This window comes from Podarcis pityusensis (genome assembly GCF_964106645.2).
Source record: "Podarcis pityusensis genome assembly, chromosome: 10".
NCBI lineage: Eukaryota > Metazoa > Chordata > Lepidosauria > Squamata > Lacertidae > Podarcis > Podarcis pityusensis.
The window spans coordinates 25,053,875-25,077,120 of NC_138035.1; the positions used below are offsets into that span (position 1 = coordinate 25,053,875).

A 23,246-nucleotide genomic window follows, 5' to 3' on the forward strand; every position below is an offset into this window, starting at 1 on the left:
CATTCTACAGGCAGCAAGACTGGGCCTTTTGTCCTGTTCTCACTCCACACAGCTCTCGTAATCTGGATAAGCGCTGATCTGATATATAAGCCATGCTATAGCCGCAGAGGACTGGCCATAGGATCAAGGGGCTGTCTTAGCTTTCCCCTCAGATCTCCCCTGGCCCTAAAATTCTGTGGCCCTCTGAGTCAGCTGAGGTAATGGCTCAGCAGGAACAGCAAATCTGTCTCTGCTCTCCATACAGTTAGCGCGCTGTCAGTCTGGCTCTGCCTCGAACGAGAAGGGAGTCCTTTGACCTGCTTCACTTTATTGCCTTGACATTAAAGCGGAGGGAGGCTGATTCTTCAGAAAATAATTTCAAAAATGGACAGACGGCCCTCCCCAAATCAAAGAGTCTTTTCCAGCAATTTAATAGGGTTTGAGGCGCTGCTGGGATAATGCGAGGGATTTCTAGAGCTCCAGGCTCTTTGTCGAAATACAAACGATACCCCACCATTCCCTACCCCCTTCGTTTTAGCCGGAGCCTGATGGCAGCCCCCCAATAATTGTGCAATTTTCTGTGTCTCTGCACCAGTCCTCCTTGATCTCTGGAGCTTTAAACGTGATTTTGAATTAGAGGGAGGGGGAACCGGGACCACTGTGGTTTCTATAGCATTGACCTTTTCTAATTAATCCTTAGGCCACCTTCATGGGCCCAGAGAAAAGAGCAGAGGCTTAAGGCACCGCCAGACACCAATTTGAAAGCTGCCAAGATCAATAGACTAGTGCTCAGGGTGGCAGTGAGGTGGGGAAGGGGAAGGGGAGGGAAACTGGGATGCAAGAGGGGAGGAGATAAGCATGAAGGCCTGAGGGTGGTGGAAAAAAATGGGGCTCACAGAGAGCCATCCTAAATTGTCCATCCTTTTCTGTGTGGGCCTTGGGAATGCTACCATTTCACTTTCACAACTTCTACAATATCTTGCTTTAATCTATCTTATCTATCTATCTATCATCTCTCTCTCTAGAGATATCTATGCTGCTTTTCACCAGAAATGGTCACTGGGGCACTTCACAGCAAAATAAGGCAGTATAAAACATAGTAACATAATAAGCAAGCACACTGTGAATGATTCTCATAATATACATTCCTTGGTTATGCAGAGATAATTTTTTAAAAGGAGGGGGAAAGCAGGGTAGGGTTGAAGGGGGGAAATCACTTCTATCCATGTTAACATTGCTACCTGAGCCTCTTTTAAGGCTCAACAGGAAATCATGGTGTGCCGGCTGGAGCTCATGGCAGCTATAGTCACATCCATGATATACATTTAAAGCACAATGAAAACACATGACTTCCACCAAAGAATCTTGGGAACTGTAGCTTACCCCTCCACAAAGTACTCAGCTCAGTCAGTAGAACATGAGACTCTTAATTTCAAGTTTGTGGGTTCGAGCCCCACGCTGGGCAAAAAGATTCCTGCATTGCAGGCAGTTGGACTAGATGACCCTCATGGTCCCTTCCAACTCCACAATTCTATAGTTCTACAGATCCCAGAAGTCTTTGAGGACGGCCATCTGCTTTAAATGTATGCTGTGTGTGTGGCCTTAGTCCAAACCACCTGGGGGGCATCCAGTTGGTGAAGGCAGGTCTAGATGTATCCCGCTCTAGAGTTTGCAAGGTCCATTCACATTGCCCTTCACAATGGTCAGAGGAGTTGGGTATCAGTGAGGAACTCACATCCATCTGCCACTCTTTGTTTCCTGCTTGGCAGGGGGTTGGACTCGATGGCCCTTGTGGTCTATGACTCTCAAGGGGCTTGGAATCAGCAACAGACTCACACAGGTAGGTCACTGGGCCCTGGCATTTACCTGCCTTGGCCGACTTATTTGGTGTGATACTGGAGTCCTGCTCTTGGGAGCAGCCAAGTGATGGGGCAGATCCAGTGTGCCTGCTGGCTTCCACCTCTGATGAGAAAGATGGCTGGCGGCCATCTTTACGAAGAGAATCCTACCCTAAGGAAACCTGCAACTAGGACAGGAGTGCCTATGGCTCTCATGAAGAGCAGAGAAGGGTAAAGGGGCAATGGAAGGGATGGTGGAAGCAGGACAGAGGTTCGCAAGGACCCCTTAGAGAGGTGCTGCATAAAATCAGTTCTAGATGAATATTGCCTCTTCAGCCCATCCCATGCAAAACAGTGGAGGGGAAGCAAGCCATTAAAAAATTCACAATGCAGCTGGGCCAGGAATGACAGTCACAGAGTATGAGATCAAGACCACGAGTGATGAATTATTCCAATGCTGTTTACAGCTTCTGCTTTAATGTACATTGTGCGCATTCCCCATCTCTCCCCTGTTTAATGGCAGGAGCATAAGAGGCGCTGCTTCATTTGGCGCTTGGGGCTTTGTAGTTGCTTCTGATGCTGTGAGTGCCATTAAATAACAAAGCTTTGCGAGGCCAGAGCTTGGTCCTCATCTGAATCCAATTGATTTCCGGTAAGCTGCAATTTTAGGATAAATGCAGTCAAAGGAGGATTTAAGCACAGAGAGGAAAGGAAAGTCAGCAAGGGAAAATAAACACTTTGGGGGAAAGAATTGGTTTGGTGAAAAGGTTCCTGGCCAATTTCATCTGGACTGTCAGACAGTTCAGATTTGGTGCTGTGATTGAGCCCTGAGTCCACATGGCAGTGCTCCGATTTCCCCATCTCGCTTTTAATTTAACAGCAAACCATTCACCTAAGAACATTGCAGGTTTGATCCCTGTATGTGGCAGCTGCATATTCCTGTATTGCAGGGGGTTGGACTAGATGATCCTCAAGGTCCCTTCCAACTCTGCCATTCGATGATTCTGTGTGTTCAAGTAGGTGGTATTCAACCTCTTGTATATGCTACCCATGGAAAATAAGTTGCCTTTCTACTCAAAGACAGCCAGCAAGTGATGGTACAGGTTAAACAGAGTCATTTATCCATCGTGATCCTTCTTTGGATAGTTCACAAAGTACACTAAAGTTAGCATATAGTTATGAAACACACTTGAACAGTAGTGTGAATCTCTGCCTGTGCACCCACCGAACAGATGGCTAACTATGCTTATTTGTTGTTCATTTGGAAGTGAGTTGGGAAATGTTTAAAATACAGTAGTACCTTGGGTTACATACGCTTCAGGTTACGGACTCCGCTAACCCAGAAATAGTACCTCGGATTAAGAACTTTGCTTCAGGATGAGAACACAAATCGTGCTCTGGCGGCACGGCGGCAGTGGGAGGCCCCATTAGCTAAAGTGGTGCTTCAGGTTAAGAACAGTTTCAGGTTAAGAACGGACCTCCGGAACTAATTAAGTTCTTAACCCGAGTGTCCACTGTATATATATATGAGGGGAAGAGGGAGGGAACATGCACGAACACAGGGCTCATCTATGTAGCATCAAGCCACACTCTGGTGTTCACAGAATCATAGAAATGTAGAAATGTTGGAAGGGAGCCCAATGGTCATCTAGTCCGACCCCCTGCAATGCAGGAATCCCAACTAAAGCATCCATGATAGATGGCCACCCAACCTTTGCTGAGGGAGTCCATTCCACTGTCAAACAACTCTTACTGTCAGAATGTTCTTGCTGACATTTATTTGGGATCTCCTTTCTTGCAACTTTAAGCCATTGGTTTGGGCCCTACCCTCCAGAGCAGGAGAAAACAAGCCTGCCCCCATCCTCCATGTGACAGCCCTTTAGATATTTTAAGATGGCTACCATATCTCCTCTCAGTCTCCTCTTCTCCAGGCTAAACATACCAGGTTTGGAGTAACCCACTCTCTACACAACCATTTCCTCTCCATCTTCTTCCCCTTCCTTCCTGGTCCTCAGCCTTTAAGCTTACCTTGAGGACAGGGTCAGATGCCTGTTCCCCCTCATTCACACCCAAGCCCCAGTATAACTTTTGTAATCGTCCCATGAGAATTGGAGAAGAACCAGCAAGGACTATGCAACACTCACATTCACCATTTCTAACTGAGTCAGAAGGGCTTTCTTCTATATATGACCAGATCCTACAATATATCTGCAAAGGGACTGCTGCATTGTCAGGATGGAGACCCATTGACAGCACTGGCTAAGTAGAGGCAATCCAGCGTCACAATGCTATGTATATTTAAATCCTCAGTGCCCCAGACATATTTCAGCATTATCCAAAGAATGAGCACACTCCCCAACCCCACACACCATTTCATCACAGATAATATATTGACTTTTAGGATACATTTTGTCCCTTGTTGTCTTTTGCACACTTACTGTCTGTAGTTGTAAGCTATATCTGCAAATTCCTTTCTTCTGGCCCGGTAAACAGGATCTTTGAAACCCTGATGGTGGGGAGAGAATAATAAAAAGCACTGGTTTGTGAGTGTCAAAACAGAAATGCAGTTTTAACAAGAAGTGCAGAAGCAACAGAATGCGTCTTGTGCGCATTTTAAAAATGAATAAAAACGTAACTTATTGTGTAGAATCTATTTCATCAAATGCGTGAAGATTATCCTAAACTGACAGGTCCACATGGAGTGAGGGAGAAAGGAAGAAATGTTGGCAATGAGGTCAGAGGGAAATAATATACAAGAAATATACGGTAGATGGCACCCATTGTGCTAAGCCATAAATGTATGTAGAATAATGGCAGTGATACTTCACAAAGCTTTGTTGACTGTAACACAGCCATAGGGGAAGTTACAGGTGCCCAGTGAGGAAGAGGAAGAGGGAGAGGGAGGGGGAGGGGGAGGGGGAGGGGGAGGGGGAGGGGGAGAGGGAGAAGGAGAAGGAGAAGGAGAAGGCGAGCTTTGGCCCATAAGCCTGAGGGTTTTCTGCACTGCAGTCACCACAGACAAGATGATGTTTCCAGATTCGCTTGCTTCTTCACATCCTAAATTACCTAATTGCAGCTTGGTTCCCCACCCCCAAAAAATCCAGAAGGAAAGTCTCATTATCTAATTAATACTAGCTCATACATGCAGGATACAGCTTTCATGTCAGTGCACTGAGGTTTTGTTTGGCTGATGATTTTGTCCTGCTTTCAACTACTGCGCCGTTTTTTCATCCTGACAGAAGCTCTGAGAGGACTCTTTGATTCAATCATTCAGAGCAATTGAGTCTCCATTCACCCTGCTTTTCTTCTAGGACTCTGCCAGATATTTGTGTGCCAAGTGACTGTACAGAATACATAGCTCATTTCAGATTAAACTACATCTAGTGAAAGACAAATCACACTGCCCCAATTAATGTAATAGCTGCAATTTTATTTTTTATTTTAAAAAATTGCTGCACTGCGTGTAATTTATTTGCAAGTATCCTGCATTCGTTGAATTAATAGCAGTAAATCCTGGCTGCTGCGCTTCGTCTCCTGACATCAGAAAAAGGTGCTATTAGCCTGAAAGGATAAAGCAAGTTGTTTACTTGCTTTGGGATTCTGTGTTTCATTCATTAAAAAAAAAAATTACCTGCCAGAGAGCCGCATCCATAGGCTTAGAATAAATTATAGCCTTTGGAGTGGCTCCACGTTTTTGTTTTATAAACTGTACTAATTTGGGACTGCACCATTTCAGACTACAAGGGGGGGGGGGTAAGGGCATGTATTTTTATGGCTCCCACACATTACCCACACATTACAAAACCCTGAATTATTTCCTATAATACATCATGGGTTCATTCTGAAAATATTTGTCCCAAGTTTTTAGGAACATAGGAAGTTGCCTTATACCAAATCATACTATTGGTGCATCTAATTCACTGTTGTCTGCACTGGCTGGTAGAAGCTCTATGGGGTTTTTGAATAGAGCTGTAATCATCATCAACAACAAAAACCCCAACAGTATCCAAGAAAAAAAGATCCAGAATTCATTGCCTTTATTAGGCCAAGAAAAAATGTCACAAAACAGTGAAGGAGCTTTCAAGTTCTTCAGAATTCTCCATTAGGCTGAATGCTATGCAAAGGCAGGGAGGGGAAGAAAAGGGTGTCTTGATTTTAAAGCTTTAAAGGTCTCAGTCTGGAGCACACCAATAATGTTTTCAAGTTGTTCTCTGTGCTCATGAGGACTAGAAACACCTTTTTTTAAAAAGTATGTAAACAGAAAGACTTTTTTTTTTTTTTTTTTTTTTGCCTTACGGGGTGGTCAGCATCCAGTTCTGCTCCATAGCTGAGAATTTGATTGGCAAATCTATCCAGTTCTTTAATCGTTCTCGGGAACCATGGAACTAGACAGCGGGAAAGAAAACATGAATAGTCTTTAGCTTCTTGTTGCTGGCTCCCTTCAGTGACTTTATTTCACGGAGCTACGGTCTTCGCCAAATATAAATCAGCAAAGTGTTAGCCCTTATTTAATGTTAATGCTAGAAAATAATGATACTTGTATTCAAAGCATTGACAATACTGAGTCTAATGGCATTTAAGAACTAGCATATTTCTTGATGGTACAAGGAATCAGTTAGTGTTTATGGAGTCACAAGCCTACTTTTTTTGTTTTTGATGTAAAAGTCTAACTTACAGCTGTGCTGACTGTGACTGATACTTGCAGCCAAAAATATCTGGAAGGCACCAGGTTGACGAAAGCTGCCTAGGATGACATTTTGGCATTTACATGGCATATAAGAAAAGCTTTGTGCACTGAATTTCTGTCTCTTACATAGCCTCTGTCTATTAAAATATGTCAGTTCATACAGCAATAAAGCAAGGATACTGAAATGTGTTCCCCCTAAAAGCTAAGAAATATTATGAATTGTACCACGAGAGGGCAGCAGAAGCAAAATATTACTGCCTCAATCACACACACTTTCTCTTGCTTAAGAGTTCTGTTTACTTTGGGAAGTTGTAGGTCTCTCTTAAAGACCTTTAACAATAAGCTTGTCCACACACTACAAGCAACACAGGCACAAGCTGGCTTTACACGCATACAAGTGTTTGCATTAAAGAGCCAATTATTTGTTGGTTTGGCATACACAGGCACACAGATTGTACACGCCTTAAATGCAACGGGTGGATACCTCTAACATAATAAGCACAAGAAACTCATATTTCTACCTGTGCAAGGAGATTTTTGGGAAATTTAAAAAGAGCAAACTTTCTCTCCTGCTGTTAATAACAGCATTGCGGAGGAGTGTGACTGTGTTGCTAACCAGCCGGCCAATGTGCCCGATTCTCATGCGCTGCTCAGAGGTACATCCCACGGTATGGTCTGAAAGCACGAGACAGACAGCTGATAGACAGGTCTGGGTCTGGGCAGTGACCGGATGGGAGGCCACCTGTGAACCCCACAGAACACATTTCAGTGATGGAAGGAAGCTGGAAGACTAAGGTTTGAAATAAATAGGTACCTTGTGTGAAAGCCACTTTTAGCCACATTGTGCACATTCTGGCACATGGAGGCTGGATGCGAAGAGGGATCCCCATAGTTTCAGGGACCACATTCCTAGAACCACAGAATTGTAGACCCTGAGGATCATCTCTAGTCCAACCCCTGCATTGCAGAGATATGCAGCTGCCTACAGCAATCGAACCTGCAACCTTGGCATCAGCACCACGCTCTAACCAACTGAGCTATCCACTTCTGAATGAACCTCTGGAGCTCTTTTATGTGCTTCTGTCAGTGCTGAGGCATATAACCGTTGGTTTGTCCTGCCCAGAAGTGTCTGACGGACAGCAGACTCTCCAAGAGACTCTGCGAATGGGCTCTTGATAAAGCAGAGATGCTAAGGACTAAATCTGCTCAAGACATTCTGCATGCAATGCATGTGCTCTGCCCTTGAGCCAGGAGACCTCTCTTTATTGGATGTAGTAATACTGCAATCACAGTATGGTAAAAGGAAAAGGACCCCTGGATAGTTAAATCCAGTCAAAGGCGACTATGGGGTTGCAGCACTCATCTCGCTTTCAGGCCGAGGGAGCCGGAGTTTGTCCGCAAACAGCTTTCCAGGTCATGTGGCCAGCATGACTAAACCGCTTCTGGCGCAACGGGACACTATGACAGAAGCCAGAATGCACAGAAACACTGTTTACCTTCCCGCCACAGTGATACCTATATTTCTACTTGCACTGGTGTGCTTTCGAACTGCTGGATTGGCAGGAGCTGGGACAGAGCAACAGGAGCTCACCCAATCAGATTCAAACTGTCGACCTTCTGATCGGCAAGTCCAAGAGGCTCAGTGGGTGGCCATTGATTTTGTCCAACAATGTCTCAAGGGCCACAGGGTCTTCATCCCCGGTCTGCTTAAAATTAAGTGGGGGCTTACAGTCAGGTAAAAAGGTACAGGATTGCAAACTAAGGCTGTGCTTGAAAAGCTTTCGCTATTCTCGTGTCCTCCAGATGTTGCTGGATTGCAGTTCCCATTAGCCCCAGTCAGCATTACCAAAGGGATGATGGGAGTTGGAGTCCAACCACATCTGGAGGGCACTAGGTTCCCCACCCCAGGACTAGATGGGACTTTGGGCAAATAAATTGTTACAAGGGCTAATTTGGGCTCAACTGCCCAGCTTATGCCGGAACCATTGGCCACAAAGAGCAAACAACAACAGCATTCCAAGAGATCCTTTTTAAAAATAGAAAGTCACATTATCCGCTTGCTGAGATGTTCTTTTGGGCTCTCTCCTCCTGCCCCAGTTAGCCAGACATGTTGTCTCTTCCTGCTGCCATTAATGAATGGCCAGAGCAAGCTGTTGCAACACTGACCCTCTGTGAAGCTCTGCAGAGCAAATGCAGGCTGATCAGTAATAAATATTGATTTGTCTGCAGGAGAAACAGCAGAGTTTTATGGTCCTGCGGTGAACACCCAAGTAGTGACCAATTTAACATGGGGTCAGATGCTTAATAGGATGCTAATCAGCTATTTATATGAGGGGGCAACAAAACCAGAGGGCTTCAGAGGTTCTGTGGAACTCTACCCGTTCTGGGGAGGGGTCAGAGACAGGGCTTTAAAATTTATTGTCGGTCCTAGGCCCAGGTTGGAGCCTTTTAAAACATAGCCAACTGCTCAGCTCAGCCCCAGGGTCCTAACAAACAAGGCTTCTACAGACTCTAAGCCTCTCGCTTGTCTCTGGACAGCAAAGCATTGTCTTTACCTCCCAACTCCCACTGAAACAGAATCATATTTAATTATTTTATTCAAGGCTACTAGGGGGGGGTCTGAACTTTTTGCCCATATTAAAAAGGCTTGTGAGCAAATGGCACCGTGGCTTAGTTTTGAGTACAGCTCATGGCTAGTCTGGAGAAAGCTTTTCCCTCTAGACTGGAGGAGCTTGGTTTTTAAAATGGCACACAGATTGGAGACAGGGGAGTGGTGACGTCCTGTTTGAAAGCTGCTGCTCAAAGCACCTTTCTCTGCATTGTTTTATGGGAAGGTTGGCTGCTTATGATAACTTTGCAATATACAAGATGGCTGCGTAAATCAGCTTTCTGTAAACCCCAATCCTAACTGCATCAACTTCAAACTAAGACCCAACAGCTTCAATGGGTCTTATGTTTAATGGAACATGCCATAAGATGCTATAAATGACAGAGAAGTAGAACCCTCTTCTCTCTCTCTTTTTGTCCAAATTATAATTAAGAAAGATGAAGCAAGATAACCTCCCCTCCCCCCGCAGACCCACACAGTCCCCAAAGTAATTAAACCTTCACTTTTAAGTGATTGTGATTCCCTGCCAAGCCATAACATTTTGCCCCTTTCCTGAATGGAGGGCTCCAAATATTTTCCTTTTTCTCAATGCAATGTCATGGACAGGACACAAAGGGAAGGGTAAGGAGATTATAAGGATTTATTCCAGGAAGATATTACTACCCTTTCATGTTGCTCCCGGGAAGGAAGACGAGGCAGCAGACCTAAAGCATTTTAAGCCAACCTTAACTGAAATCCTATTAAGATCACATCTGCTGCTTGAGACGCCAGGAGGGCATTAAGATTTGGATACGTGTACATGTGTATGAGACATAGAGAAGGGTCTGCATGTGGTCACTCATGGAATACTGCACTGCTCAAAGAAAAGCAACCTCCAGGTGATTGTCTTACTCCTGTGTGCATATTTATTTCTGTATAATGAATAAGGAATCCATAAGTGACAAATTCTGAGTGCAAACAGGTGGCGTGATGGGACTCATGCTCTGATTGTGGGCTTCTCTGAGTGCCTACTCTTGGGAACAGGAATTTTGACCATGTGGACCTCTGGTCTGATTTGGGCCCTTAGGTTATGTCTTTGTGAATATGGCACATATCTGAACCATTTGGCACAGTGATTGTGGGGAAATATTTGCCACTGACTAGGTATGGATGAATCAGCTTGTTCCCGACCCGTGCAAACTTCACAGATTCATTCATAAGTCTGTTCTGATCTGTTTTCCCACAAATAAGCAATTCTTTTAAACAATCCACATTAAGAACATACCTAAGTATGTCATTAAATATGTGGTTTGTTACAATATACATACAGTGGTACCTTGGGTTACATACGCTTCAGGTTACATACACTTCAGGTTACATACGCTTCAGGTTACAGACTCAGCTAACCCAGAAATAGTACCTCGGGTTAAGAACTTTGCTTCAGGATGAGAACAGAAATCGCACGGCGGCGGCAGTGGGAGGCCCCATTAGCTAAAGTGGTGCTTCAGGTTAAGAACAGTTTCAGGTTAAGAACGGACCTCCGGAATGAATTAAGTATGTAACCAGAGGTACCACTGTATTTAAATCACACAGTTATAACTCAATGTACAAACATATTTTATATTCAGACTTAATACCTTGAGGAAGGAATACAATGCCACACTAAGCTGAAGACCCTTGGCAGTGTGCTAGCTGCAAAAGGACTTGCTCTTGCAGAACGGCTGGAGGCTAACATGCTTCTTGCTGCTGGTGGACCAATCAATTGCTGTAGCCCCAATACATTCTGTTGTGCAACAACTGGTTGCGCAATGGCTGGCACAACCGATGTGTTGGATTTCATATTGCACAACTAATATTCTTTCTCTTATGCAAGTTCAACAGCCATCAACATTGCATTGATGGTAAAAGGGAGCTGAATCCAAACCTTGAGTATTATCATTATTATTATTAGCCAATAACTGTATCAGAAAGATGTAGAAATGTGCAAAGGATAATTATGTTCTAATCAACAAATTAATCCAGGAGGTATGGATCACATCAGTCTACACTGGAATTCACAGAAATCAAACTCCTCAAGCATCCCTCCTACCATCTGGGTCAAAGGAGATATAGCTGCTCCAGCTACATCTAAACCAGGTTGTTAGAGTACAAATCCCATCAACCCTAACTATTGTCCATGCTGCCTGGGGCTGATAAGTGTCATAGTCCAAAAACATCTAATGCATCACAGATGTTCCCTATCCCTGCTGTATGCTATCTAACAATCCCACAGTATCTAGTCTCTGTAGCTAATCAATGCTAGTCCCAAAAAGTCTAGAAGGATCAGTAAGAATATATATCTATATCTATATATATATACATTACACAGACCAAAGACATGCACGCCAGCCAAATTTTATATCATGGCCTTCCAAATCTAAAATATCTGCATTTTCCAATATGATCTATTCCCTTTACCAACACAGATATGCTGCCTCATAATACAATTCTAGGTCTGGCAGGGCAAAGCCTCTTCTTTCTTTTACATCTATCAAGATTTTATGTTTAATTCATGGCTTTCCCCGCGCCAGATAAATTTAGAGATATCTTTTTTCCATTCTTTGAGGCAACTTAACTTATTTGCAATCAGGATCGATTGGAATAAAAACAGCATCTTAGGTAGTACATTCATTTTAATGGCTGAGATTCTGCCTAACAGTAAAAGCTGCATCCTTCCCTAAATCTCCAATTTGTTCTTAATCTCTTTCCATAGTTTAATATGATTATCTTGAAATAAATTGAGATTCCTCACCATCAGCCAAATCCCCAAATATTTTACTTTTATTTTTAGGCCAGACATTTTTTCTAAGGCCTTTTTCGAGTGCTAGTCCATGTTTTTAACCAACATTTTGGTTTTATCTGTATTTATTTTGAAACCTGTCACTTCTCCAAACCTTTTAATTTCTTCTAAGGCTTTGGGATCACTTACCATAGGTTGTTCCAATGTTAACACCACATCAGCAGCAAATGCCCTTAATTTGTAGACTCTGCACCCCTCCTCTATACCTTTAATTGCCTTCCCTATTTCTCCTTATATGATGAAGCAATATTTCTAACATCAAAATGAACAACAATGGAGATAAGGGGCAGCCTTGTCTAGTACCTATTCTTATTTGGCATTTGTCAGAGAGAATATTGTTTATTAGTATATTTGCAGATTGATCAGTATAAATTGCCTTAATTCCTACTTAGAAAGAATTACCTATCTCCATCTTCTCTAACAACTTGATCATAAATGACCAAGAGATATTATCCAAAGCTTTCTCAGCATCTAAGAAAATTATAGCTGCTTGTTTTTCATTTCTTACTTCCAGGTACTCGATTAAATTAATTATATTTCTTATGCTGTCTTTCTTCTGTCAACCTGGTAGAAAACCTGCTTGGTCCCTATGGATTCACTTAAAACCTTTTTCAACCTGTTGGCTAAAATTGCAGCAAATAATTTATAGTATTAGTTAAGTAGTGAAATTGGTCTGTAATTTTTAGTCTTTGTTAAATCACAGTTTTGTTTAGGAATCAGGGTAATAAATGTGTCTTTCCAGGAAGCAGGAACCACTCCAGTCACTAAAATTCTAGTCATAGTGTCTTTAAGTGGTTCAATCAAAGCCTTCAGATGTCTTCTAAAGGTTATATAGTTACTCATCTCCTTGACATCTGATGGGAGGGTGTTCCACAGGGTGGGGGCTCCCACTGAGAAGGCCCTCTGCCTGGTTCCTTATAGCTTCACTTCTCACAGTGAGGGAACTGCCAGAAGGCCCTTAGAGTTAGACCTCAGTGTCCAGGTTCAACAACAACAACAACAATAATTTTTTTATTTATATCCCGCCCTCCCCAGCCAAATGGGGGCGGAGATGCTCTTTCAGGTATACATTAGGGCTGGCAGTTAACCACTTTGCTGTAGGGAAGGAATGTTGTTATTCTGAACAATATCTCCTTACCAGCATCCTTCCTCTTTTCACGTGAAAGCTCATGGACATTTGCTCCAATGTCGTCTCTCAGTGTATGAATGATTCCCTCAAGAGCTGGGATGTTCTTGCTTTCCAGATTGATGAAAAATTCGTACTCATCTTTGTTCAGCCGGGAGGGTCTGGATTCAATGTGGATCAGGTTTATCCCCTTCTCCTGGAACAAAGACGGTAGCATAATGAAGAATGAAGCACAATTTTGGCTGGTGGCCTAGAAAGTGGCTGGGATCACTGGGTAGTTCACGGTACATTAAAAAACAAACTATGTTTATGAAGACTGAGCAGGTACACAAGTCCCCTGGTGGTTTCCCCACTATGGCAATATGCATCATATTTTCTAAATTTGAATCCTATTTTCATCAAGGGAAGTAATAGTACCACTCTATTCTGCCTTGGTCAGATACCACACCTGGAACACTGTGTCCAATTCTAGGCACCACAATTTAAGAAGCTTGTTGACAAGCTGGAACGTGTGCAGAGGAGGCCAGCCAAGATGATCAAGGGTCTGGAACCTATGCCTTATGAGGAATGGTTGAAGGAGCTGGGTATGTTTAGCCTGAAAAGAGGAGACTGAGAGGAGATATGATAGCCATCTTCAAATATCTTAAGGGCTGTCACATGCAGGAGGAAGCATGCTTGTTTTCTCCTGCTCTGGAGGGCAGGACTCGAACCAATGGCTTCAAGTTGCAAGAAAGGAGATACCGACTAAACATTCGGGAAAGCTTTCTGACAGTAAGAGCTGTTCAACAGTGGAACAGACTCCCACGAGAGGTGGTGGACTCTCCTTCCTTGGAAGTTTTAAAACAGTGGTTGGATGGCCATTTGTCATGGATGCTTTAGCTGACATTCCTGCATTGCAGGGGGTTGGACTAGATGACCCTTGGGTCCCTTCCAACTCTATGATTCGAAACGATGGACTGGGTATGGCTAGGGCATCCTTATTTTCATTTTCAGAAATGTTGGAGGATACGTTTGCCTAAATTACCATATGCAACTTTCATGCCCATTCTCTCCTTGTTGTGATGCAAATCCTCTTTTTCAGCAATGCCTAGCTGGCCACCTGAGCAACTTCTTCAAGTGACTATTGTAAGCAATTAAATGGACCGGTATCCTCACCGCATGCCAGAAGGACAAATTCTTTTCTTTCTTTCTTTGTTAAAAAAAAAGAGGACTGCTTGGTCTGTGTTGAAAACACTGCTATGGTCATTATAGAAAACAGTCACCTCCAAGAATAGCCATGATAAATGCTGTTTTTTGGGGTACTTTAACCTTAAATAGATTCAAGAGCAGACCTTTGTGCATTACTGACACAGAACTCTGAAGTGGCTCCCCACCATCGCTTGCCGTGAGCATTGCTGTTTGTGCCTTTCTCTGAGTTCTTAGCAGTGGACACTACAGATGAACTTAAATTGTTTGACCAGATACCAACACAATAAGTTGAAAAGGTCAGAAGTGCATTCAAATCCTGCAGCTCAGGAAAGATGTTCTCCTAATTGAGCTGGTCTCCATGCAAATAATGCATTTAACTAGGCTGCTCCCCGAGGTCAAGTTGTTTTAGTTCTCTAAAGGTCTGCATCACACACAGACAATGCTTTGTGTTTGCTATTTAATTAGGTGCTCGCAAATCATTAGAGGGCTCCAGCGATAGGAAAAAGTTAAAATTACTCCCAGCAAGATTTATTATGATTGAGACCAGGCTCAAAAAGTCACAGCCTGCTCTCAGCAAGGAACCTTCCTTGGATCATCTTTGAGATTAAGGCTTTACATCGGAGGTGTATTTGTCTTTACTGCAAAGGGCTATGGAGCATCACACTTGGTTGTATCACATCTTAAGAGCCGCAGCCAGAAATGTTACAGCATCTCCACCACTTAGGGTTCGGTGCCAGAGTAAAACCTCAGCACCCACCACAAAGGAGGCCAAAGTAGAGGGCAGAATGAAACTCTTTTTGACCCTTCTTATGTGAGAGTCCCTGGATTCGCTGCGGAGCAGAATGAATGACTACAGGGCGCCAGAAAGGGGCAGATGGCTGAAGCTGTGGAAATAGAGAGATAAAGGAGTGCCTATTACTGTTCTAAAAGCCACAAGGCCACACAAGGAGGAGGTTGCGAAGGATGCTGAAAGTTCTTGGGAGAACACTCTTCCCCTTCCCATAGCTACAATTCCCAGATTTCCCTGTGATGAGGGACAGGATGTCAAGCCATTCTGAAAATTGCACCACCAGAGTCCCCTAACGACTCTTAGCAAACTACAACTCCCAGAATTCTTTGCGGGAAGCCATGACTGTTCAAAGTGGTATCATGGTCATTTAAATGTAGGGCATAAATGTGGCTGTAGTCACAACTAATTTGCTGGTCTGTATCCATTATGTGTTTCTTTGGGCTCATCCAGATTTTCTTTTGTGCTGTGTTTCTAGGCACAGGTCCTAGAAAGTGTCTGAGTATGGGCAGGTATTTTTTTGCCCTGGCATTTTCCCTGCAGAAAACCAATCTTTGCCAGTGAAATGGAGCAAAAAGCAATTCGTGGACAAGTCGGATTTGTTTGTTCCAATTCAGCATTAAAGAGTGGGTTTTCAAAGGGAAAGTGCCAGGGCTAATAATAATAATAATAATAATAATAATAATATCACTAGAACCTGGAACTTTAAAGCATAGTATTGTGCCTAGAAGGCATGGGTCAAAAGTTAAGTGTGATGAGCCCTTTGAGGTTTGCTCAAAGATTCACTGGGCAATCCCATACTTCTTATGCAGATATAAACCCCATCAATTTCAGTGGCATTTACTCCAAGGTAAGTGCACTAACTCCAAGTTAAGCATGTACAGGATTGCAGTCTAAGGATGTAATGCAGTACTCACTCATAAGTCCCACCGAACACACTGGAATTAATTCCAAGTAGACATGTACAGAAATGAGCTACAAAAATTGTTTTGGGGCTTCCCTAACATTTAGTAAATTCGATTAAATCCACAGGTTATTGGGTTGTTAAAATTCTGTGGTTATTCTGTGAGCCATCTTGAGATTTTATGATGAAGGGTAGTATATAAATTTAATAAACAAAAAAAAAAAAAAGTGATCTCTCTGTTACTAGCAATTGGTTTAATTCAAAATATTTATAGCTGTTTAGAGCTAGGTAAGTTTTTGAAATCCTAATAGCGTTTCAGTACTCATAAACATGCAACTAACTGCATATAAATTCATTTCAGAGTGCTTACAATTATAAAACAAAAGAGAGTGTTTTCCATTATAAAATACAGTGGTACCTTGGTTTACAAACAATCCTGTTTACAAACATTCGGTTTACGAACTCTGCAAAACCGGAAGTAGTGTTCCAGTTGCGAACTTTACCTCAGTCTACGAACGGAAGCAGAATGGTGGAAGGGCACCGGTGGCGGGAGGCCTCATTAGGGGAAGTGCACCTTGGTTTAAGAACAGATTTGGTTTAAGAACGGACTTCAGGAACGGATTAAGTTCGTAAACCGAGGTACTACTGTAGTGCTTACAGTGTTTACTCCAGGGTTCCTTGGATGCATTATTCTGTAAACCGAGTAAAAGAAGCAGAAGAAGGTATTACAGGCCTGTTGAACCACTGCACTATTTTTACCTTTAAAAAAAAAAAAAGCCTAGCCTCTTCCAGGTGACCTATTTATTGAGCATTCATCCCAATTTGTTTTCACAACATGTTCAGGGTGGTTAGACAAGGTCGGCTATTTACAGAGAATTCATTCTCATTTCTTTATGGGGAAGTTATACAATATTGCATCAAGCAATTGTTACCCCATACTTCCCAGTGCATTTCCCTAACTTTTTCTTTATTGCAGAAAAAAAAATGATGGAAAGACAGGAGCAAGTTGTGCAAGTGCTCCATTATCAGCTTTAACTGAACTTAAATTTGCTAGCATGTTATTGAATCCAGCTTGGAAATACTAAGAGTCTAGAAGCACCTGAATCTATGTTCACCAGCTGAAGTAAACCGGACATGAAGTTGAGAATTGTCACCTCCCATATCCTGTACAACAATATGTCAATGAACAAACCTTTTTTCTGTTTTTCTTTTTTGCCCACATTATATTAGCACCAACATCTGTTTCCAGGATGCTCTGGAAAGTGGGTGAATTTCCTGAGTCAACAGTTTCTCTCATCTGGAATGACCCCGATTCCCAGCTAGTGAAAATGGAAGGGGATGCGCTATAAAACCCATCTGTAGCTCCTTTGCTATTAAAACGTCTTCTTTCACATCCATCATGGTAAACCTCTTCAATGTTTTTTCAAGGAATGGTTGCGTTGAACAGAGCTGTCTCTGTGTTCTTAATGATAGTGTTATCAAGCACGTTGTTTGAACCATTTGCCACCTTTTAAGAACATAGGAATGGGACGCAGGTGGCGCTGTGGGTTAAACCACAGAGCCTAGGACTTGCCGATCAGAAGGTTGGCGGTTTGAATCCCCACGACGGGGTGAGCTGCTGTTGCTCGGTCCCTGCTCCTGCCAACCTAGCAGTTCGAAAGCACGTCAAAGTGCAAGTAGATAAATAGGTACCACTCTGGCAGGAAGGTAAACGGCGTTTTCGTTCGCTGCTCTGGTTCGCCAGAAGTGGCTTAGTCATGCTGGCCACATGACCTGGAAGCTGTACGCTGGCTCCCTCGGCCAGTAAAGCGAGGTGAGCACTGCAACCCCAGAGTCGGCCACGACTGGACCTAATGGTCAGGGGTCCCTTTACCTTAAGAACATAGGAAGCTGCCTTATACTGAACCAGTCCACTGGTCCATGTAGCTCAGCACTGTCTGCACTGACTGACAGCAGCTCTCCAGAGATGCAGGCAGGGCTCATTCCCAGCCCTACCTGGAGATGCCAGGAATTGTACCTGGGACCTTCTGCATGTACAGCAGATGTTCTGCCTCTGAGCTATGGCTCTTTCGCAATTATAAAATGCATTCATCTTCTACTGAAGACAACAAAAAGACTGCCCTCAAAACCATTTGTTCCTCCCCATTTACTTATAGCATCTGAGGCCCTACACAATTCCGTAACTGAATTTTTAGCAATATGTACTCCACCAATCAGGACGCGGGTGGCACTGTGGGTTAAACCACAGAGCCTAGGACTTGCCAACCAGAAGGACGGCGGTTCAAATCCCCGCGACGGGGTGAGCTCCTGTTGTTTGGTCCCTGCTCCTGCCAACCTAGCAGTTCGAAAGCACATCAAAGTGCAAGTAGATAAATAGGTACCGCTCCGGCGGGAAGGTAAACGGTGTTTCCGTGTGCTGCTCTGGTTCGCCAGAAGCGGCTTAGTCATGCTGGCCACATGACCCGGAAGCTGTACACCGGCTCCCTCGGCCAATAAAGCGAGATGAGCGCCGCAACCCCAGAGTCAGTCAAGACTGGACCTAATGGTCAGGGGTCCCTTTACCCTTTACTCCACCCATCTGTTTCCATCCCTGATGAAAATGCATCACTTTTAACAATGAGTTTATTCCCGCATCCCCCTCATCAGAGTAATGGATGGGTTAATTTTTATCTGGGCTGAACAGATCTCCTGCAGCAAATGGCTATGCCAGTTGCATCAATATACAAACACCACTCCCCTCCGAAAATGATGTGACCATCCACTCGGTTGCCAAATGTGCAGACGTGACTCTTTGAAGGTAGCTAGGGTAGTTTCACTGACCAAAGTAAATATTGCTTTTTATAAGCACATCCAAAATACTGAGAAAGATAACTGTTCTGTTTGCTCAGCAGAAGGGAGAGGAGGCAGAGAAATCTTTGTTAAGAGTTACATATCTGACTTGACTCTATACGTACATTTTGCCCACTGCATATAGCAGTCCTCCAGATGTTGCTGAACTACAACTCCCAGCATCCCTGACCATTGGTCAAGGTTGCTGGAGATGATGGGAGTTGTAGTTCAATTTATCATCTGGAGGTTCCCCACACCTGCCAATGTAGTTTGGGCAATTGCTTATTGCCCAGCACTAAAGGAGCCGGCAAAAATTCAATTTTTCAACTCAGAACTCAGAACTGCATTTTCTTTTCGGGATGCTTGATAGACAGATGAGTTCTGAGGAAGATGCATCAACTGTGGGGGAAGCAGTTCTGGAATTATTACACACACAAACTTTTACTTTGCTGGAAAGGGATTTATGGTTCACATTCTTCTAGGTAATCATTATTTTTTCCCCTGGGTTAATCAACAGAAGTGGTCTTGGGATGTATAACTTTTTCTACTTGCATTTCCTCTCCATATTTCCTTTTCACTTGCTAGCTAATTTAATTTCCCCCCAGATACAAAACAAGTTGCCAGTAGTTTATTACACAACAGTTTCTCTGTTCAGAACTATTCCTCTCCAATGAGCTGCTTTTAAGAGGAGACTCAATGTTCTTTAAAGGAAACAAATGAAACCACAGAGGCTGGGCTTTTAACATGAGATGCTCTCCCCAGTGAGTCATGCCCGGCTCGCCAGCCCTGGCATCTTTTTGGCATCAGGTTAATACTTTCCTCTTCTCTTAAGCATCAGATGAAATATGATCCAGCTGTGTCAAGGATTTGTTAATGCTTCTCTCTGGGTTGCTGATAAGTCTTTTCCTTCTCGCCTGCCCCTGCATAGGCTGGTTTTATGCTTTTATGCCTTATGTGTTCAATTTTGATAGTGATTTTTGTACGTTTTAAAACAATTTTGTATATTTTAAAACTTGATTGTAAGTCGCCTAGAGACTGTCCTGAACTGTCACGTTACTAGCAATTCAAAAAGAGCTGTTAATAAAGGCTCAATAGCACCCTCTGTGGGGAGTACAGTTTGTTTTGTGATCATCCGACTTCCATAAATAGTGTTTCCATCAAGAAAATTTATTTGGGGACACTCCCACCACATGTGCCAGAACTGTATGCAGTATCCCAAGTGTGGTCATTCCATGTACAAAAGCATTGTAGTATTGGCAGCTTTATTTTCTGATGATCTCTAGCATGGAATTTGACTCCTTTTTTAATAAAAAGAAAGATGCCTCACGCAGGAGTAACCTTTTTATCAACCTATCCACAGCAACCCTGTGATTGCTGTACTGGTCACTCACTGCCAATTCCTCTGGTGTAAGTGTGATGTTAGGTCTGTGTTTACTCAAATAAATAACAATTGAATACTAGAAATTGTCTCCAGCAGCACAAGGATCATGAAGTCATTAACTCTATGATTCTGCAGAGTCTGCTGCCACCTGCATGGTTATTTAAAACACATACAAATTCGATATCAGCAAAGTTTTATACATGATCCTCCGTACTTGGAAGTACGCCCCATACTGAAGACATTCCTTTCTTCCCAAAGAGAGGGGAAACGGACGGGACCCATGGACATGGCAGCAAGTGCATGGCTGTTACTAAAAACAGCAGCTGTACATCTAGTTCCAGCATCTGCAATATCTAGTAGAATTTGCCTTGTGCTGTGACATCATGGCATTCCACTTTTCTCGGCCAATGATATGAATTGGGAGTGGGAAAATGAAGAATGATATGATGGTATAATGCAAGAGCTTTCCCCAAAGGTTTTTTAACATGCATGCAATGAATACATAGGGTGTGGGGTGCAGAGGTGATGCTGCGGTAGCGCTGGACTCAACAGCTAAGAATAATGCATCAGGATTGCGGTTTTGACAGCCAGATGTTGGTTCTGAAATTTCAGTCGTGTTTCTCTTGCTGTAAAGGCTTAGCAAAGCACATACCTCAAATATGCGTAGCACTTTAGCCAACGCTCCAACTTCTTCTTTGAGGGAGAAAATCAAGGAGATTGCATCATTCTGGGCCTTGCTTTCTTCAATGTAGCTGGATTCCTGCATGATACATACGCAAATGTTGACCATAAGTCTTTTCTCATAAACATGTGTTACAAGAAAAAAGCATGGGACAAACTCAAACCATCTGGGCCAAAGTCTACAGTCTGGAAAGTCTTCTATGTGGTCAAGAAATCTTGGAGGCAGGGGTTTCTTGTGTCTTGGCACAAGAAGCTAATAAAAGCCATTCACTACGAACAATCTTGCTAATGAGGAAATGGTGAAGACACAAAGAGATCCAAAGACTGCTGGTTGGTTGCACAATTTTATGAGGAAAATCTTGAATAGATCCATGGAAGTGTTGTTTGCAAATCTAAGCAACCCATGCGGATTTGATTTTTTAATTTTTTTTACACCAGTTAATTTTATCCCTAGAAGAGCCAAGAATCCATCACTCAGAAGACGCTTTTAACTTCAGCACATTAATTTAGTCCACGGGGTCGGGGGGGGGGCAGGGCAGCTGCTCCTCAAAATAGGCCACAGCTAAACAAAAGAGAACCTCACCTGTAGAAGTCTGCTTGGACACTGAAAATGTCTGAAGAACAGAAACTACTCAGGGCAAATTTATATGTATTAAACATTTATATTCAGAAGTCCCCAAATGTTGGCTTGGCATGATTGTCTCAAACAAACCTGACCTACTCCCTCCTGACTGAGGGAAGGGGAATGGTCTCAACCAATGTCATGCTGAGCTCCAGGACAGCTTAGAACCAGGGGCGACTCACTGCTTCAACGGGTGAGTATGACTGAAGGAAAGAGCATCTGACCTTTATCCAAAGTTCCAGGACTCATCCCTCTAGTCTCACTGACCTTCAGAAGTCTTGCTGCTTTCAAGTGCATCCAACAGGCATGAGGCCAAGGCAAGCACTGGGGCAGGCAGTTGCCAGATGAAAGGATATGGTCACCATTGGAAACTTGGCGAGTGTGTTTGTGGAACCCTGCTTACATGCAAAATCTGGCATGTAAGTAGGAAAAGAAGCACCTTGATTTGAATTCCGACTTTTGTGAGTCTAGAGCACTTGAGTTTGTTGCGGGCGGGGTGTGTGTGTAACAATAGATAATAACTGAATAATATTTACTTTGATTGTACGTGGCTCTCATGATGTCTCCATAGTCTCCCCCTCCCCACCTTCAGACCTGGACTGCAGGCTGGGGGTACCAGTTTTGAAGTCTTCCCATTGTTAAAAAGAAAACCTGCACACAACTAAGATGGCAACTAACACAATAGGAAGAAATGTGCTAGCTCGTCTTGCCACCTGAGAGGCAAAAAGTTTAAAAATATATTATTATTATTATTATTATTATTATTATTATTATTATTTGGAGCAGTCCACAAATTCATCACCCACCTGCAGTCTGAAGTGATACCACCTCATTCTGCTGCACCTTCATTCCATGACAAAATTACAGATTCAGCTGATTTGGAGCAGTATAATAGAATCAGTTCCTCCCAGCCTTGAAATCTAAATTTTACCTACAGTATGAGCAATTTTGAGGGTTTTCCTCCTCAAGGAAAACACCTAGGGAATTCAGAGGTCAATAAGAGACTGGTAAAATTACTCAGAAGAATTTCACCCACCCCTTCCTTCTACTATCCCTTCTAACTATTATATTGAATTCTTTCCTCATTGAAGCTATTTACTAAAATAATTCTGTGAGACTGGCTAACTTTGGCCAGCTCCACAGGAACAAGTGTATGGACTACATTCAGCTATGGACACCCGGAACCCCTCAGGAAATAATTGATCTTACACCTACATTTGCTCACAGCAGATATGTAATACATGGATGTCATACACAAGTGAAATTGCATCTTTGAACACCAGTGCATACACATTTCACCTACACATGCACCTATATATGGGTAGCAACCACACAGTGGTGCTATCAGGGCAAGATTTTTGGGCAGAAATCCAGGACCCCCGCTCAAATGAAGGGAGCAGAAGGGTCCCAAAAAAACAAGGCAGACTAACCACATTTTAAAGTGATGTAATACAACCCAAAGGGGTGAAGAACCCATAAGTCCAGTAAGTCTAGAGTCTAAAATTACCCTGCTGCATAACTGCATCCACACATTACATGTTCACCTGAATTTTTCCACTGCAGTCCTAAAGTATATAACTCCTCTACCCAGTTCTTTTTTTTCTTAAAAAATGTTTAGGGGTACTCTCATCTTCCTACTCATACTGAAATATTGGCACTGCATATCTGAAATGGGGAAGTGCTGTGCTCACGAGCCCTGCTCCCCAGTCCCATTAAAGTCCACAGAACTGGGCAGCACTTCCAACTTTCTGGAACTCTGCATTTGACAACAGTTTCATATGCGGAAATTAGCAGGTAA

At 43.1% G+C, this 23,246-nt stretch overlaps 1 protein-coding gene across 2 annotated transcripts in view; it reads right to left on the reverse strand.

Moving 5' to 3' along the window:
* Positions 1-23,246, reverse strand: part of PAH (phenylalanine hydroxylase) — a 40,520-nt gene that overhangs the window by 11,936 nt on the left and 5,338 nt on the right. For both annotated transcript variants that reach the window (XM_080971752.1, XM_080971751.1), the window contains exons 2-5: positions 20,798-20,905; positions 13,069-13,252; positions 6,114-6,202; positions 4,256-4,323 (exon numbers count right to left, since the gene is read on the reverse strand). In XM_080971752.1, the coding sequence (XP_080827878.1) occupies positions 4,256-4,323; positions 6,114-6,202; positions 13,069-13,252; positions 20,798-20,905 (449 nt within the window). The remainder of the gene's footprint in view (positions 1-4,255; positions 4,324-6,113; positions 6,203-13,068; positions 13,253-20,797; positions 20,906-23,246) is intronic.